The 16,684-nt window shown below is 42.1% G+C and overlaps 1 protein-coding gene across 1 annotated transcript in view; it reads left to right on the top strand.

The window, feature by feature from the left end:
• Positions 1 to 16,684, top strand: part of LOC145403705 (glutamate receptor 1-like) — a 1,124,056-nt gene that overhangs the window by 320,168 nt on the left and 787,204 nt on the right. The window contains exon 4 of the mRNA XM_080275390.1: positions 14,377 to 14,509. Coding sequence (XP_080131516.1) covers positions 14,377 to 14,509 — 133 coding nt within the window. The remainder of the gene's footprint in view (positions 1 to 14,376; positions 14,510 to 16,684) is intronic.

Genomic DNA, 16,684 nt, shown 5'->3' with positions numbered 1-16,684 from the left:
GTTTCTTTTATGAGTGACTGTACATCCTCTCGTCATGACAGCAGGTGGTGAACTGACAGAGATATGTGAGAGGGCGAAGTCAAGGTCAGTCTCATGTCCCAGATTTTCGTTCACTTCCCGAAGGTTTTCACAGTTTTCTACAAGTTGCACTGCATCAAATGATCCTAACAGCAAACCTGAGCAAATAGTTAAAGATACCAAGACAAAAATGTATTTTTCACTTATCATGTCTTTTTTTGTATGTGCCTGTATTACTTCATAATCGTAAACAGGTGGTTGTGTGTGTTTTGCAAGAAAGGACAAAGATGATATGTTCTGCCTGGATCGAGATAATGGGTGTAGTTGTGCTTGTTTAGGCATGGCTCGGAGTGAAAAAATCGAAAATCCACTCATCACAGCAGCAGGCTTTAAACTGCTTGATGAGATGTATGGGAGTGTAGTGTAGGTCAGTGTGAAGATGTTCAGAACGTTCGTTCAGTTCCCAAAAATTTTTGCAGTTTTTTATAGGCCGCGCTCAAACGACGCCTGTGGCCATTGATCGGCTAAACGTCATTCGACCCCGGCGGCCACGGAGGGGTTAAGAGAGTTAGAGAGGAAGTGATTGGCGATGAACAGTGTGGCTTTAGGAGAGGGAAGGGATGCGTGGATCAGGTGTTTGCTTTGAGACAAGTGTTTGAAAAGTATTTAGCGAAAGGTAAGGATGTGTTTTGGGTGTTCATGGATTTAGAGAAAGTGTATGATAGAACTGATAAAGAGGTTTTGTGTACTGTTTTGAGATTGTTTGGACTTGATTGTAGGCTTTTAAAAAGAGTGAGAAGTGTTTATATAAACAGTAGAGCGTGTGTAAGAGTGGGAAATACTATGAGTGCTTGGTTTCCCAGGAGGGGGCATGGTGGCTCGGTGGTAGAGCATCAAGCTCATAAGGGGGGGATTGCGAGTTCGAGCCTTGCCTGGGACTGCCGTGCCGGGAGTGGTAGCATGCTCCAGTAACCTAGCGGGGCTATATGGCCATAGTTGCCTAGCTCGGGGATTAAATCCCTTGGTTTCCCATGAGAGTGGGTCTGCTGCAGGGATAAGTGATGTCACCTTGGTTGTTTAATATTTATACTGATGGTATTGTAAAGGACGTGAATGCGACAATGTTAGATGGAGGTTTGAGTCTGGTGAATGCTGGTGGTGGAGAGTGGAATCTGAATCAGCTGCTGTTTGCAGACGATTGTGCACTGGTGGTTGCTTCAGAGGGGAGATTGAGACAGTTTGTATAGGAGTTTGGAAGGGTATGTGAAAGGAGGAAATTGAGAATAAATGAGAAGTAAAGTGGTGAAATGCGAGGTTAGGAGATAGTAGGAGGATGAAGACAGTTTTGAATGGCGAGTTGCATGAGGAGATTGAGTGTTTTAAGTATTTAGGGCCACATGTTGCTGTTGATGGAAGAATGGTTGTAGAAATGAAGCTTGGAATGAATGAAGTAGGAAAGGTACAGGGGGGAATGAAAAAAATGGGTTTAGAAGCCATTTGCTTGGAATGGATGTGAAGAGAAGGTGTATGAGGGTGTATTGGTACCGACTGTGTTATATGGGTCTGAAACATGGAATATGGGTGTAGCAGAGAGGAAGAGTTTGAATGTAATGGAGATGAGGTGTCTGAGGAGTATGTGTGGAGTGATGCGTATGGATCGAGTGAGAAATGACGAAGTGCGAAGGGGAACTGGAGTTATGCGGAAAATGGTTGATCGATTTGAGCAGAGTGTGTTGTAATGGTTTAGGCATTTGGAGAGAGTGGATGAAGAATGTTTGGTTAAAAAGATAAATGGATCGGATGTGAGAGGTGTAAGACTGAGAGGAATATCACGAATAGGATAGATGGACAATGTGAAGAGAGCATTAGATGTGAGAGGGATTTCTTTTGAGCAAGGAAGAGTGGTTGCGCATGATAGGAATGACTGGAGAGAAATTGTGAATGAATAAATGGTGACAGCCCTGAGGGGATATTCTCCCGCATTTGGTCTGATAATCTGATCAGGTCGCGTACTGGTAAGGGGATGGGTCTATAATGATGTGGTAGGGGTAAATAAGCTCTGCTGTCAGGCCCTGCTGCGGGTGTTGCTGATTAAACTTTGCAGTTGACCCTCTTGCAGTGTGGTGCAGTGAGGATCTGTCCCTTCCAGTGGCGTATATAGGTCCATGGAAAGGGGGGGGGGCACAGGGATGAATCCGGGATTTTTCTTAAGGAGCGGGGAGCAAAGCCAGCCTCTACAGCTGGGGTGTCTGGGGGGGCCCTTTAAGCCCCCCAGGAATTTTTTTAAAATCAAGCATTTTTAGGGGCATTTTGAAGCCCCAGGAGGGATATGTTGCACTAATTTGATATCCTATTGCAGAACAATATAAAGAAGCTTATGTATCTTGGCTAAAGCAAAAATGATCTGTTTGAAAAATAATTAGAGAAATCTAGAGTACCCAGTATGTATAGAAAAAAAAAAAACTGCTTGATCATAATAAACAATTGTTGATTCCTTCATTCCTGGAAGTTGCAATGTTCATTTTTATATGAAATTTAAAAAATTAAACTAAAACCCGCAATAATGACTTAGACAGAGAGAGAGAGAGAGAGAGAGAGAGTACGGTATATGAAACATTAAATAAATTAAACTAAAACTCACATTAATGAAGCTGAGAGAGAGAGAGAGAGAGAGAGAGAGAGCTTACTAGAGTCGTGTGAGAGCTGAACATTTGAAATCAAGCAGCCTGTTTTTACGGGTGAATTCATTGATTACTTTAATACGTATTTAGATCTGCAGATATGTAGGCCTACTGGGACAAAAAGGGGGGGGGCATGGCCGAGTGTCCCCCCCCCCGCCCCCTATATACGCCACTGGTCCCTTCTCCCCTTGGGGCTAAGTTACGAATAAACGTGTTTGGATGAGCAAACTGGGAGCATGTCGTCCTGTCTCGGTTACCTCCCTTTCTTTGGGAGAAGCAGTCTAAGTATATAGATAGATAGATAGTTTCATGATCATAGGGTGATTTTTTAAAATTGGACTTGGATGAATGCACACGCATTTATTTGTTTCAGTTTAGAATGAAAAGTAAGCAGACGACGTCTCTTTATGTTAAAATGAAAATAAATCACCTCACAGACGGTGTCTTGTTTTACAATAATGGCTCATGAAGGCAACTACGAATTCATTCTAAGAAAATGAAGATATTTTCTGACAAAACGACCAAGACTCGATTCTTGGACAAAATTCCCTGGAGGACAATATCCCCCGAGGACAAAATCCCACAGATAATATTCCCCCATTAGCAATATCCCCGAGGACAACATTCCCAAGACAATATTCACTCATGCACACTATCCCCCGAGGACAAAATCCCCCAGACAATATCTCCCCATGCACAAAATCCCCCAAGGACAAAATCCCCCCTGGACAATACCTGTACAGTATGTATAAACATACACACACATACATAATATATATATATATATATATATATATATATATATATATATATATATATATAGAGAGAGAGAGAGAGAGAGAGAGAGAGAGAGAGAGAGAGAGAGAGAGGTAGATAGATAGATAGACAGATAGATAGATAGATAGATATTAATATATATGTACTCGTATATATATATGTATGTATATGTTAAAAGGTATATCTGAGAGAATTTGAAGGAAGGAGGAGATGTGGTAGGCTCAGAAGAAGGTGGAGGGATATGGTAGATGAGTGTGTGGGTAAGTGAGGTATGGAATCATCAGAGAAATTACCAATATGCCGGGAATCGAACCCGGGACTCTCAGGTGAGAGCCAGGCAGCATACCACTACACCACGACCAGGTAAAAGTTAACTCACGTTGTCACAATCTTGTAAACAACGTCCCTCCGCGGAGGGACGTTGGTTACAAGATTGTGACAACGTGAGTTAACTTTTACCTGGTCGTGGTGTAGTGGTATGCTGCCTGGCTCTCACCTGAGAGTCCCGGGTTCGATTCCCGGCATATTGGTAATTTCTCTGATGATTTTTCCTGTGAAAAAAATACAGGTTCTCTCTTCATGAGGTATGGAAGTTGGTGAGGCTAAGGAACTGACAATAGACCGAGCTGGCTGGATGAATTTTTGTGCAGAGAAGCGCACAACCAGGGACTTGACACCCCCTTTTTAACATGACAGCATTCAGATTGGCTCTAGGAGATAGGTACAGTATGTGATGCGGCAGAACGTGGTGAAATTTTTTTGACCATTCTGATGGAGCTAGGATTTTGAGGGCTTGAATGGTAAGTGAATGGAAGCGTATCCCATTGAACTGGCTGCCTGGACATTGCTACTTCTCACCTTGCCCTAGGGTGGGAAAGATGGTCCAGATGATAATGATGATGTTACGGGGAATTCGTGTAATAAGTGATTTCATGAAATCCCTAGGGAATTCGTGATGAGTTTAAATTAGGATGGGTTAATTAGGGTTAGGGTTTAGGCTGTGGTTAGGGTAGGCAAGGATAATGTAGGTTAAGTTTAGGTTGGGTTAGGCTATGTTAGTTAGGTTAGGTTAGGCCACAGTCGAAGCAATATACAGTCATCTCACGTTTGGTTCAAATTTTGGAGCAGCCCGCGCATGACGTCACGGGGTCCCGCAGCCGTCAGTTGGCTCGCTGCAGCGGAGGGGGGTGGTTGTGTATTCCCACAGTCTCTTCTCACTCGTGCGGGAAGTTCAGATGTGAGGCATTTGAAAACATGCCAATTTAAATATGGAATAATTTCCGAAGCTAAAGAGGTAATAATTAGATTCAAAAGTTTACCTTTATCAAAGAAAAATTGAAGATTATAAAGTAAGACAATGAGCGACGTTTGAAGAAAATTATCCAACGACTGTGTACACATACGTCCACATGTTGTGCTATAATACATGCCTGCATTTACTTCAAATGTCACTCATCGCTTTATTAAACTTTATAATCATTTTTAATTTTCTTTGATAATGGTAAACTTTTAAAGCTAACTTTGACCTCTTTAGCTTTGGAAATTATTCCATATTTAAATTGGTTGCTTATATTGCAAGCAATTTGCAAATATAATTATAAGTGTTAAAATAAGAAGAGCTGTAGATTTATCAGGCTCCTCAGTGTTGCATAAACCAATGACCAGCCTTACTTCAAACGTTTCTTGGCTCTAGCCGGCAGAGCTGAGTGAACTGGGTATACTTGTCGCTTGAGTTATCCCTTTACTTTTCGTTTTCTATCTATGGAAGGCCATGTGACGTCATCATCATGAAGTCATCCTCCTGCACGTGATACAACTGTGTATTCTTAGACTGTGGGTTAGGCTAGGTTAATTTAGTTAAACGTTTAACATAAATTAGCATTCATAGAAATTAGACTAATCAAACCTAAACCAATCAGCCTAGCCTAACCAAACCTAAACTTAAATTATCGCAGCCGAACCTAACCGCAGCTTAAATTAACCGAACCTTAGTTAACCCATCCTAATTTAAACTCATTTCACTAATTCCCTCGGGATTTCATGAAATCGCAGGTTACACAAGATCCCTGTATATATATATATGTATATATATATATATATATATACTGTACAGTATACTTGTATGTATATATATTCATGTAAATATCTGCACAGTATATATATACATATACATATTTATATACCTAACCTAATCTAATCTAACCTAACTTATTTTTACGAGCTATGATACGTAACCTGTAAGGGCACGGAGCTAGAGTACAGGAAAATATGGTAAAACTTGTCCTCGAGGGATACTGTGCATGGGGAGTTCCTGTCCAAGGGGATTTTGTCCTCGTGGGATATTGTGAATAGGGGATATTGTCCTGACACCCCAAGACTCAGAGCAGGACACGTGATTATTAGACATTTTCGGACTTCCGTGGTTGAAGAACCCTCATCTTGTGGTTGGCGATGATTTGAAGGGCCAGCTGTCTCTCCTCCTCGCTCCTCATGAGCTTCTCGTTAGGATTGCTGGGATATCATAGATCGGCAGGTTTTCAAACTGTATTTTATCTTTTTTTCGTTCATTCTTTCCTGTTCTTTCTGCCTAAGGGTGACTCTACACTTAGTGACAAACCAAATGGCTTCCTGTTCACCAAGAAACCATTTACTATGTTGGGTGGTAACCATATAAATAATTTATGGCGCCTGGTGGTTTAGTGGGTACTTGCAGCACTCCAATCGGATTGAGCAGGTGAAGGTTTATATCCAAGGGTGGGTTGGGGTTTATTGCTCATGTAATGCCACTCTGGGATGAGTGAGGCTGGTCACTCTCATCTTAAATGTTAGAACCAACTTGCCTAACCCCGGGCTCCTATGCACCTCATGGGGCAACGTAAGATTGGATGACGGATGGATGGATGAAGCTTAGGCCAATTGTTCCGATCCGCGACACTTAGATCACTGGATCTCAAAGCACCGAGACAAGCTGGCTTCATCATAGCCAAACTCCTGGAGGACCACGACCAAGACAACTACAGGGAATACCTCAAACTTGCACTCTGCTTCATGGGTTATCTACTCTCCAAAACATGGAAGTGCTCTGATAGTGGATCCCGCCATCAAGAAGCATACAGCAGGGCCAAATGGATGGGGCAAGGGGTCTACTAGCTGAAGATTTGCCTATTTTGGGATCAGTTCTCTCTCATCCCTCAGGAGGAACTAGCCCTGAAGCAGATAAACGTCTTCTAGGTCACGGTATACCTTCGAGCCTGGTACTGATTGCCAGTTAGAATCGATGCACCTGCAAATGATCTGACTCTCCTCAAGACACTGCAAATCTACAGGAACCATGTTGACGAGGAAGTGGGCGGCACAGTACTAAAAAAAGCTTCAGAACAATGGATGGTACCTGATTGAGGATCTTGCAGGCTTTTTCTTGAACTTCGTGCCTTTCAATGAAAAAGCTCAGATGCTCCTCAACCTTCACCAGAAGCCTCCTCGAAAGGTTAGGACAATGAAGGTGGATCCCCGAGTATTGCTAAGCGCCATGGATTTGAAGATTGCCAATTTCGTCATGATCCAACACAAAACTTGTTCAGGTGTTTGATGAAGGAAGTTTCCAGGGAGCTCGAGAATATCAAGGAGCAACTGTGTTGATCGTTGAGTCAAGCTGGCAACTGACTTTAAATCAGCTGAATAGGGAGATTTCCAGGCCAGAAGAGTAGAACTACGCATCAAAGACCCCAGTGAAATGCTCATGGATGTGGTGGCAGCATGCCATGAAGAGGAGCAGTTTCCCAATTGCTTTTTGGATAATGGTGCAAGCCCAGCTGTGAACACTCGTATTGACTGCTGTAGCGTCAAAGCAAAGGACACCCAAAATTCAACTTGCAACCTCTGCTTCAAGATGTCCAATACCCCTCTTCCCATCATCTCTCCTGTTACACAACTCAATTCCTGGGGAAGTCTTTGTCATTAACCAGAAAAAAGATACTTTCTCATGAGGGACCCCCCAGAAAACACGCCTTGTGGGATGGGACAGCAACAAGAAGTTGTCCTCATACTTCGGGTGATGTCATTGCTCGTAAAATGGAACTCAGCATTTGTGCATTCTCCAAGCCCAAATTTCAAATTTGTGAAACACCTTATTATATACATATATATATATATATATATATATATATATATATATATATATATATATATATATATATATATATATACTCATTTTAAAGCCGAAGGTGGCTATTGTGTATATATACACAACGACTTATCTTGCCCTCGTGTTCCTGAACTCAGTTCTCCTGAATTCTCTACATTCTGGCTTTGGCTTTCCTGTCATTCTCTGACTAAATATATCTGCGCTGTTTACTTATCCCCTAATTCTACTGAGTATAATAAATTCTTCGAGGATCTTACTTCTATGATGGAACACATTCTATCCATTTCTCCTTTCTCTGAAATCTCCATTCTAGGAGATTTCAATGTTCACCACTACCTTTGGCTCTCCTTTCCTTTCACTGATCCACCTGGTGAACAAGCCTACATCTTTTCTGTCCTTAATGACCTATAGCAGCTTGTACAGCACCCTACCTGTATCCCTGACCGCCTTGGAGAGAGCTGCAACTTACTTGACCTCTTTCTTACAACTAATCCTTCTGCTTACACTGTTAATCTTTTCTCTTTGTTGGTCTTCTCCGATCACAACCTTATTATCTTTACCTGTCCTATGGCTCCAGTACGGCCTGTGGACCCTCCAAAGAAACGTTGTCTGTGGCACTTTGGAGCTGCGGATTGAGAGGCCCTCAGGCAGTACTTCTTTGATTTTCCCTGGAATGATTATTGCTTCCATGGCCGGGAGCTATCTGAGTGTGACTTGCGTATTACAGAGGTTATTCTCTCGGGCGTGGAAGCATACATTCCTTTCTCATATCCTTTGACTAATGCAAGAAAGCCTTGGTTTAATCATGCTTGTTCTAATGCTGTCTGCAACAAGGAGAGGGCCTATGAAAGGTACTGGAGCCAACCACTGAATCACATCTTTTTTATGTCTCTGCCGGGAATCGTGTTAAGTCTGTTCTTCATCCGTACTAAGTGCTCTCATCTCTTCAACTCGAATTCCTCCCATTCCTTGTGGCACCTTGCCAAAAACCTTTCTAACAACTTTTCCTCATCATCCTTCCCTCCTCTTTTCTACTCTGATGGTTTTGTAGCTGTTTTTTCTACTGATAAAGCAGATCTCTTTGCACAAACTTTCTCCTCCAATTCCACCTTAGACAGTTCCAGTGCTGTTCCTCCATCACTTCTCCCCTCTGACTTCCTTATGGCTGACATTAAATTTTGTTCAGCTGATGTATTTTCTGCCATAACAGGCTTCAATACTAACAAGACATATGGGCCTGATGGAGTCCCTCCTGTTGTCCTCAAGAACTGTGCTTCTGTGCTTACACCCTGACCTAGGCAAACTCTTTCGTCTCTGTCTATCAACTTATACCTTTCTTCCTTGCTGGAAGTTTGCTCTCATTCAGCCAGTCCCAAAGAAGGGTGATCATTCCCAACCCTCTAACTATCGTCCAGTTGCTTGAACATCCTGTATCTCAAACGTTTTCGAATCAGTTCTTGATAGAAAGTGTTTAAAGCATCTTTCCTATCACAACCTTCTTCCTGATCATCAGTATGGGTTCCGTCAGGGACGCTCCAATGGCAATCTTCTCACATACCTTTCAGACTCCTGGTCATCCTCCTTTCGGGGCTTTGGTGAAAGTTTGCCATTGCAATTGACATCTCAAAAGATTTCGATCGATTCTGGCATAAATCTTTAATTTCCAAAATGCCCTCTTACGGCTTCTATCCTTCTATCTGTACCTTCATCTATAGCTTCCTTTCTGTTCGTTCTACAGCCGCTGTTGTAGACGGCCATCGTTCTTCTCCTAGATCTATCAACAATTGTGTTCCTCAGGGCTCTGTCCTCTCACCAACTCTCTTCTTTTTGTTCATCAATGACCTTCTAAGCTGTATATCTAATCCTATCCACTCATACGCTGATGACTCCGCCCTTCACCTTTCCATTGGGTTCCCACAACGTCCATCTCAGCAGTTACTTCAACAAATTAGGGATGAGGCTATGGCACACCTAACGTCTGACCTGGCTGGTATCTCTGACTGGGGTAAAAATAATCTTGTTTTTCATGCATCAAAGACTCAGTTCTTACACCTATCAATTAGGCATAATCTTCTAAAGGTGTTCCCACTAATATTTAATAATATCCAGCTTAATCCTGCATCATCCTTGAACGTGCTTGGAGTTTCATTCTCTCGGGACTTGTCTTAGAAAGGTCATATTACATCTTTTGTAAAATCTTCTTCCAAGAGATTAGGTGTGCTAAGCCGACTCCGTGCCTTCTTTACCCCTGCGCAGTTGTTGACTCTGGACACGGGTTTTATCCGCCTCTGTGTAGAGTACAACTCTCATGTGTGGGGAGGCTCCCCAGATACAGCTCTTCTCAATAGGGTGGAGTTTCATCTCATTAACACTCCTCCTCTTACTGGCTCCCTTCACCTTCTGGTTCTTTGCCGCACTGTTGCATCTTAATCTCTTTTCTATCGCTACTTCAATGGTCACTGCTCTGAACTGTCTGCTTGCATTCCTTCACCTCTACGATGGGTGCGTAGCACCCATTTAGCAGCAAATCTCATCCCTTTTCTGTCTAACTCTCTAATGCAAGAGTTAACCGTTACTCCCAGTCCTTCATTTATGCAACAGGTCAACTCTGGAACTGTCTCCCTCTGTCTGTATTTCCTGCTGTCTATGATCTCCAGTCTTTCATACTCAGTGTGTCCAGGCATCTGGAAATGATCGGATCTTGAAAATGGCTCTCTCTTGTTTTTTGTTTTTCTGTTGGAAGGAACAGTTTTGCGGGATCGTGGCCTTTGGTTCCTTCTTCATAGCAAAATATACAGTATATATATATATATATATATATATATATATATATATATATATATATATATATATATATATATATATATATATATATATATATATATATATATATATATATATATATATATATATATATATAGACAGAGAGACAGAGAGAGAGAGAGAGACTTTTTTTTTATGTCCCCAGGTTTTACAAACCTTTCCGTTTTCCACCTTCCAGGCCTCTTACGACATCTGGAGGTTTTCTGTGCCTTTCTTCAGTGATACAATCTGATTTTATCTGTACCCTTGAACCCTTTCATTTTTCCTGCAATTACAATGTGTAACAAACTTAAACCAGTTTTGGGGGTATGTTGATTTTTCCGCTATATCTGATCAATACCGATGCGTAGATTCTGAATATGCTATTTATTTTTCTGTAAATCTAGAGTAACTAGAATTATGCAACAACATGTGTATCGTACAAGGACAGGAACTGCATCTCGTTACCGTTTCGAGAATGCTGAGAATTATTTCCGAGTGTATATTATGCATATAACTAGAAAATGAGCAAACAGTAACATCATAAGGAATGCAGAGCACATCTATATCTTTCTATATACCTAGGGTGCTTCCCCCAAGGAAAGGGAGGTAGCCGAGACAGGACGACACACTCCCCATTACTCATCCATTCAAACACATTCATTCGCATCTTGGCCCCAAAGGGGAGAAGGAACAGATCCTCACCGCATCACACCGCACAAGGGTCAACTGCGAAGTGCAATGAGTGACATCCGCAGCAGGGCCCGACAGCAGAGCTGGTTTACCCCTGCCACATCATAATAGACCCATCCCCTTACCCGCACCTGACCTGACTAGCTGATCAGACCAAATGCGGGAGAATATCCCCTCAGGGCTGCATCATCATTTATTCATTCGCAATTTCTCTCCATTTATTTCTGTCATGCACAGCCACTCTTCCTTGCTCAACAGACATCCCTCTCGCATCCAGCGCTCTCTTCACACTGTCCATCCATCCTATTCGTGGTCTCCCTCTCAGCCTTACACCTCTCACATCAGATCCAGTTACCTTTTTCACCAATCGCTCATCATCCATTCTCTCCATATGCCCAAACCATCGCAACACCCTCTGCTCAACTCTACCAGCCATCTCCCGAACAACTCCAGTTTTCCTTCGCACTTCATCATTTTGCACTCGATCCATACGCGTCACTCCACACATACTCCTCAGACACCTCATCTCCATTACATTCAAACTTTTCCTCTCTGCCTACACCCATATTCCATGTTTCAGCCCCATATAACGCAGTCGGTACCACAACACCCTCATACAGCCTTCTCTTTACATCCATTCTAAGTGAACGACATCTAAACACTTTCTTCATTCCTCCCAGCACCTTACCTACTTCATTCAGTCTAAACTTCACTTGTGCATCTATTCTTCCATCCACAGCAACATGTGACCCTAAATATTTAAAACACTCTACCTTCTCAAGCAACTCACCATTCAAAACTTTATTCATCCCCCTACCATCTACCATCCTCGTACACTTCATCACTTTACTCTTATTCTCATTTACTTTTAATTTCCTACTTTCACACACCCTTCCAAACTCCTCTACTAACTGTCTCAATCTCTCCTCTGAATCAGCCACCAGTGCAGTATCATCTGCAAACAGCAGCTGCTTCAGATTCCACTCTCCACCATCAACATTCACCAGACTCAGACCTCCACCTAAAACTCTTGCATTCACCTCCCTTACATAGTATCAAGAAATGCACTTTTGATCTTGACTTTCTTCTGCAGCTGTGATGACAATCACACAACAATCCCCAAACGTAATCGCTCATCATTACCTCATTCCACCTGCCCTGATATCTGGTTTCCATCAGCAGAATGTTCTGTTGGATCTGTTTGCCATGCTCCTCTCTGACTTCACCCAAGTGGTGGGAATGTAGATGGTGCAATTTGATTGACATTCAGCATCCATGCCGGTGGAATGCACCGATGAGGTCATTGGCGAGCTGTCCAGAATCTGGTCTCTGGTTGCCAAGAACCTTCCACGACCCCTTTGAAAGCATTCCAAGGACGTTCTTCATCATCGGTCATTAACCCTGGAGTTCACGATTTGCAAGCATTCTTAGAACTTGCTGCCCAGTGAACATGCCAGCCGTCACCTTTGCCACGCTCAGCTTGGGAAACATTGATCGAATATGCAGAAACACATCTCCATCTTTGTCAATGGCTTTCACGAACTGTTTCACAAGACCAAGTTTAATGTGTAGCAGTGGTACCAATACCTTCTCTCTCAGAACGCTGCACGAGCCTGGTGTGAGACTCACTGAGAGGCCAGTCTTTCCTCACGAAATGTTCTGTATCGCTTCGGCTATCCCACAAGCATAAAAAACATGACTACAGTACTTCATTTAACCGCCTTGCATTCCAAGTAGGAACGAATTCGTTTTAAAATTCCCACAAACCTCCCAATTGTGATCTGAGTACTTGATCTTTGTCAGACAAATCTTCACATTCTCATAGCCTTCTTTCATTTCCACAGAATGTGCATCTGGAATTGATGGGAGTTCGTTGCTCTTATGCAAAAGTACAGCTTTTAGGCTGTTCGTGGAACTATCTATGAAGAGTCTCTATTCTGAGGCCTTGTAATCCACTCCAATGGCTTGGAACAAACGCCTAACATCAAAACACAAAATCTGAAGAAGAATGCAAACTTGCCGTAGCAATTCCTATAACTCAACTTGCAGTTGGGATCCAACAAGTTACATTTACTTAGACGTGATGTTAGCAGCTCAGTATTGGACTTCGTGAGTCCTAAATCTTGGACTAAGTCATCCAGTTCTTGCTGATTGGGAAGGTGTGGAGTGTCCCCGGAACATTCTCTCCGACATACGATTCATCACCACTTTCCCCTCCATCATCGACGATGTCCTCATGGTCAGAGACAACTTCCACGTCTGCAGGAGGAACAGGAGTCGCCAGCTCGTTGTGAGGCACTGGAGAGATTGCACAAGGCAAAATTTGGATATACAGTGTTCTTTCTGCCCTTAACGCTCTTCACACCGCTTATACCAACCATGCAAAAATAACAATCGTCATGGTAATTCGAAGGATGTCACCACACTTTTGGAACTGTGAAAGGCATCTTCTTTCTCGGCCCTAGTAGCCGAGCTTCAAGCGCAGAACAACAGCTACCACAAGTGTAGTGCGGAGCCCAATCTTTATCTTGATCGCCCATTGCCACGCCAAAATACGTTTTGGATGCACGAGCAAATTTGATATCAATGTGGATTTTATGTTTGATCATCTTCGGTTTGGTATATTCAACACATACATAACAAAATGTATCGGCTGACAGCTTGCACTAACGTCTACTGGTCATTTTCGTCAATAGAAACACCTTTAGGAACGGCTGAAAAACACATCGACCAGCCAAACTAGCAACGTGAGACTAGCTCATCGAATGAACTGACTCGATCCAAGTTGCATAACGCAATAATGGCCATACCAGCAACATCTGCATGGACGCAGATGGTGTGTGTGTGTGTGTGTGTGTGTGTGTGTGTGTGTGTGTGTGAGACATGGTAAGCGATACGTCAGCCATCACATCGGTGGACGGTAACAAGACTGGAAATAAACAATTGCCAATTGTTGACAAAAACCTAGAGATAGACATACAAAACATACATCATTGGAATCAGCATGAAAAACTAAGTCTAACAACACACACACACAAATAAATGAAAACAAATTCTTTGTTACACAGTGTTATTGAGACTCAAATCCTTGAACAGATGGGCTCATTCCAGGTGAGCTCCTGTTTTTCTTGGCTATTATTATTATTCCAAATAATTCCCTTTCCTCCTTACCATCTACTTCCATGACTCGTGCCTTTATAATATATACAGAGTCTTTTATTTGGCTTCAAATCTTCCTAACTCTTCTTCTTCTCCTTCCAGGCCTCCTACGACTCCAAAAGATCTTCCAGTCGGTCCGACCAGCCCGAGCATCCTTTGAGATAAGGGTGGTGAGGCGTGTGGAATCGGCCCAGGACGCTCTAGCTTTTCTTAGGACCCTGGAAAGCAGCAGCAGGTGAGTGGATGGCTACCTGGATGGATGGATGGATTGCTTACCGCTTCATTTGGATGTATATATTTTAGTTCCACCACCACCAGCCGATCTTATTCAAATGAATGTATTGAGGAAGTTGAAGGCTGTATCTAATTCCTTCAGTTTGAAAAATGTCTTCTAAGCTTAGTAAAATTGCCCGATGATAGAAAGTATATAGTAAGATTCACTGATAGAAAGTATATAGTAAGATTCACATCAATGAAGGGAAGGGGTGAGGTGCATAGTTACAATATTGTTTGTTATACATGGCCGTACTTAGGATCCAAGAAAGTAGCTACGGGTGAGAGGATGGTTACCTAGATAGATGGATGATCTGTTACGTAAAACCGTGGACACTTCTCGATTTATTTCATTAAAAAAACGAGACTGAGAGAACCTACGTTCAGATCAGTGATGAGACCTTTGGACGCAGCAGCTTTTCTGAATATTATGTATTAATTTCAACTATTCAACTGAAAGTGGAGCGATACTATTGTCCTCGGCTGTGGTGTACAAATTACACTACTCGTTATACATGGTCTTCCTTAGCACCCTGGATAGGTGGATGGAGTGATAGGAGCTTAGTTACAACAATGTACTCTATTTTCTCGATAAAGAAGCTTATCTAGGAGCGGCTCTGTATGTCTCTGCCGTTGACTCCCCAACCCCCTGGAAACTAAATGCTTCACTCCCCTAGACTTTAGCAGATTTAACAAATGCTAATCCCGCATTTATTTGGTACTCTGCATTTAGGTTATCACATAGGGGTCGACGCTTAGCCATTATTAATCATAATTTTGCATGGATCGCTTGGCCTGTGAGATGGAGCAGAGAACTGGAGGTCTGAAAGCAGAATGGATGAATGTGTGGTTCATTTTATTGGGTATATACTCGTTTGGTGTGTTCCCCAGTTTTTTACTTAATTCTTCCATTTCTGTAGCATTTCCACCCTACGTACACTCAATCAGAAAACTATCTTTACACAGGTGGTCGATGATTTCACAACGATAGCTGTTGCTAACCACGTGCTTTTTTTAGGCAAATATTTCAGAATTACTTGTTTTCTACTTCATATGACACAAGTTTTTATTCCATTTCGTACTGACAAAAGTACTAGCACCTGTTTCGAAATGTAAAGAGAGAAAACTGTAAAGATAAGGAAGTTTTTGATCGAGTGTAATAATGGGAAAGATGATGATGATGATGATGATACGCGTATGTCACTTGCCTATATTTTTATTTCCTAACATCACATTCAACAAAGATTTAGACAGGATTAGAAACACAGGCTTTAGGAGAGAGCAAGAATGTAAATACTGTGGATCCAGACTGCCTCACGATCAATTCCCTGTCTAACTACGGCTTGTTTACACAACAGAGCCATGGAAAGTACACTATTCCCATAGAGTATATGTTTTTCTTTCTCCAAATCAAACCTTTCATGCTAGAGAAATGTAATCAGGTTCTGTGTTGTCTTTGCAAGAAGGACAAGGAAGGGAGGGGGAGAAACCCCCCTTTCGTTCCTCCTGCCAATCAAAATCTGAGTTACAAGAGGGAGTTTATTGTAATGTTTTTTTGTGAACAAGGGCAGTGCGCCAAGAGAGCTACTCTACGAGTACCAGACAATAATTTTTTTACATTTTTGAGTTCTAAAGAGATGAATCATTATTCTAGTACATCCTCTGATTAGCTGATCAGCAGAGAGATTATTAGGTTTGAACATTTCGTGACAATGTAAAGAATTATTGACCTCAACTGAGTTGGATTAATAGGCAAGGCAACTGAAAGAAGAAAAATACAGAAAGGACACAGTCGGGACAATTCACCTAATGTTTCACCTCTTCTACGTCCCACTTTCCTCTGTTGGTTAAGATTCCAAAGTTGATGGAATTTTCTTAGTTGCCATGCCATTAAGAATGAAATACATGCAGTGGAATAGCAAGTCAACTTTTTTTTATTGTACTATACGGATAAATGATTCGTGAATGGGAAAGAAATCGATGAGCCACAGTGGAAGTGAAAATATAATGGAATGGGAGGCTTGTTAAAGTACAAGAATAAAGAACAGTCAACGAACATGGCATCATTCTGGTGAATAAATGCCTGATATTGATGTGGATATGCTATAAGAACTACCCAGAGATGGTCTGGCCATGT

Source organism: Coenobita brevimanus, chromosome 61, assembly GCF_032717465.1.
Source record: "Coenobita brevimanus isolate Jiangsu-jjx chromosome 61, ASM3271746v2, whole genome shotgun sequence".
NCBI classification, from domain to species: Eukaryota; Metazoa; Arthropoda; class Malacostraca; order Decapoda; family Coenobitidae; genus Coenobita; species Coenobita brevimanus.
The sequence above is the reverse complement of the archived record's forward strand: the minus strand, read 5'-3'. Positions and strand labels throughout refer to the sequence as shown.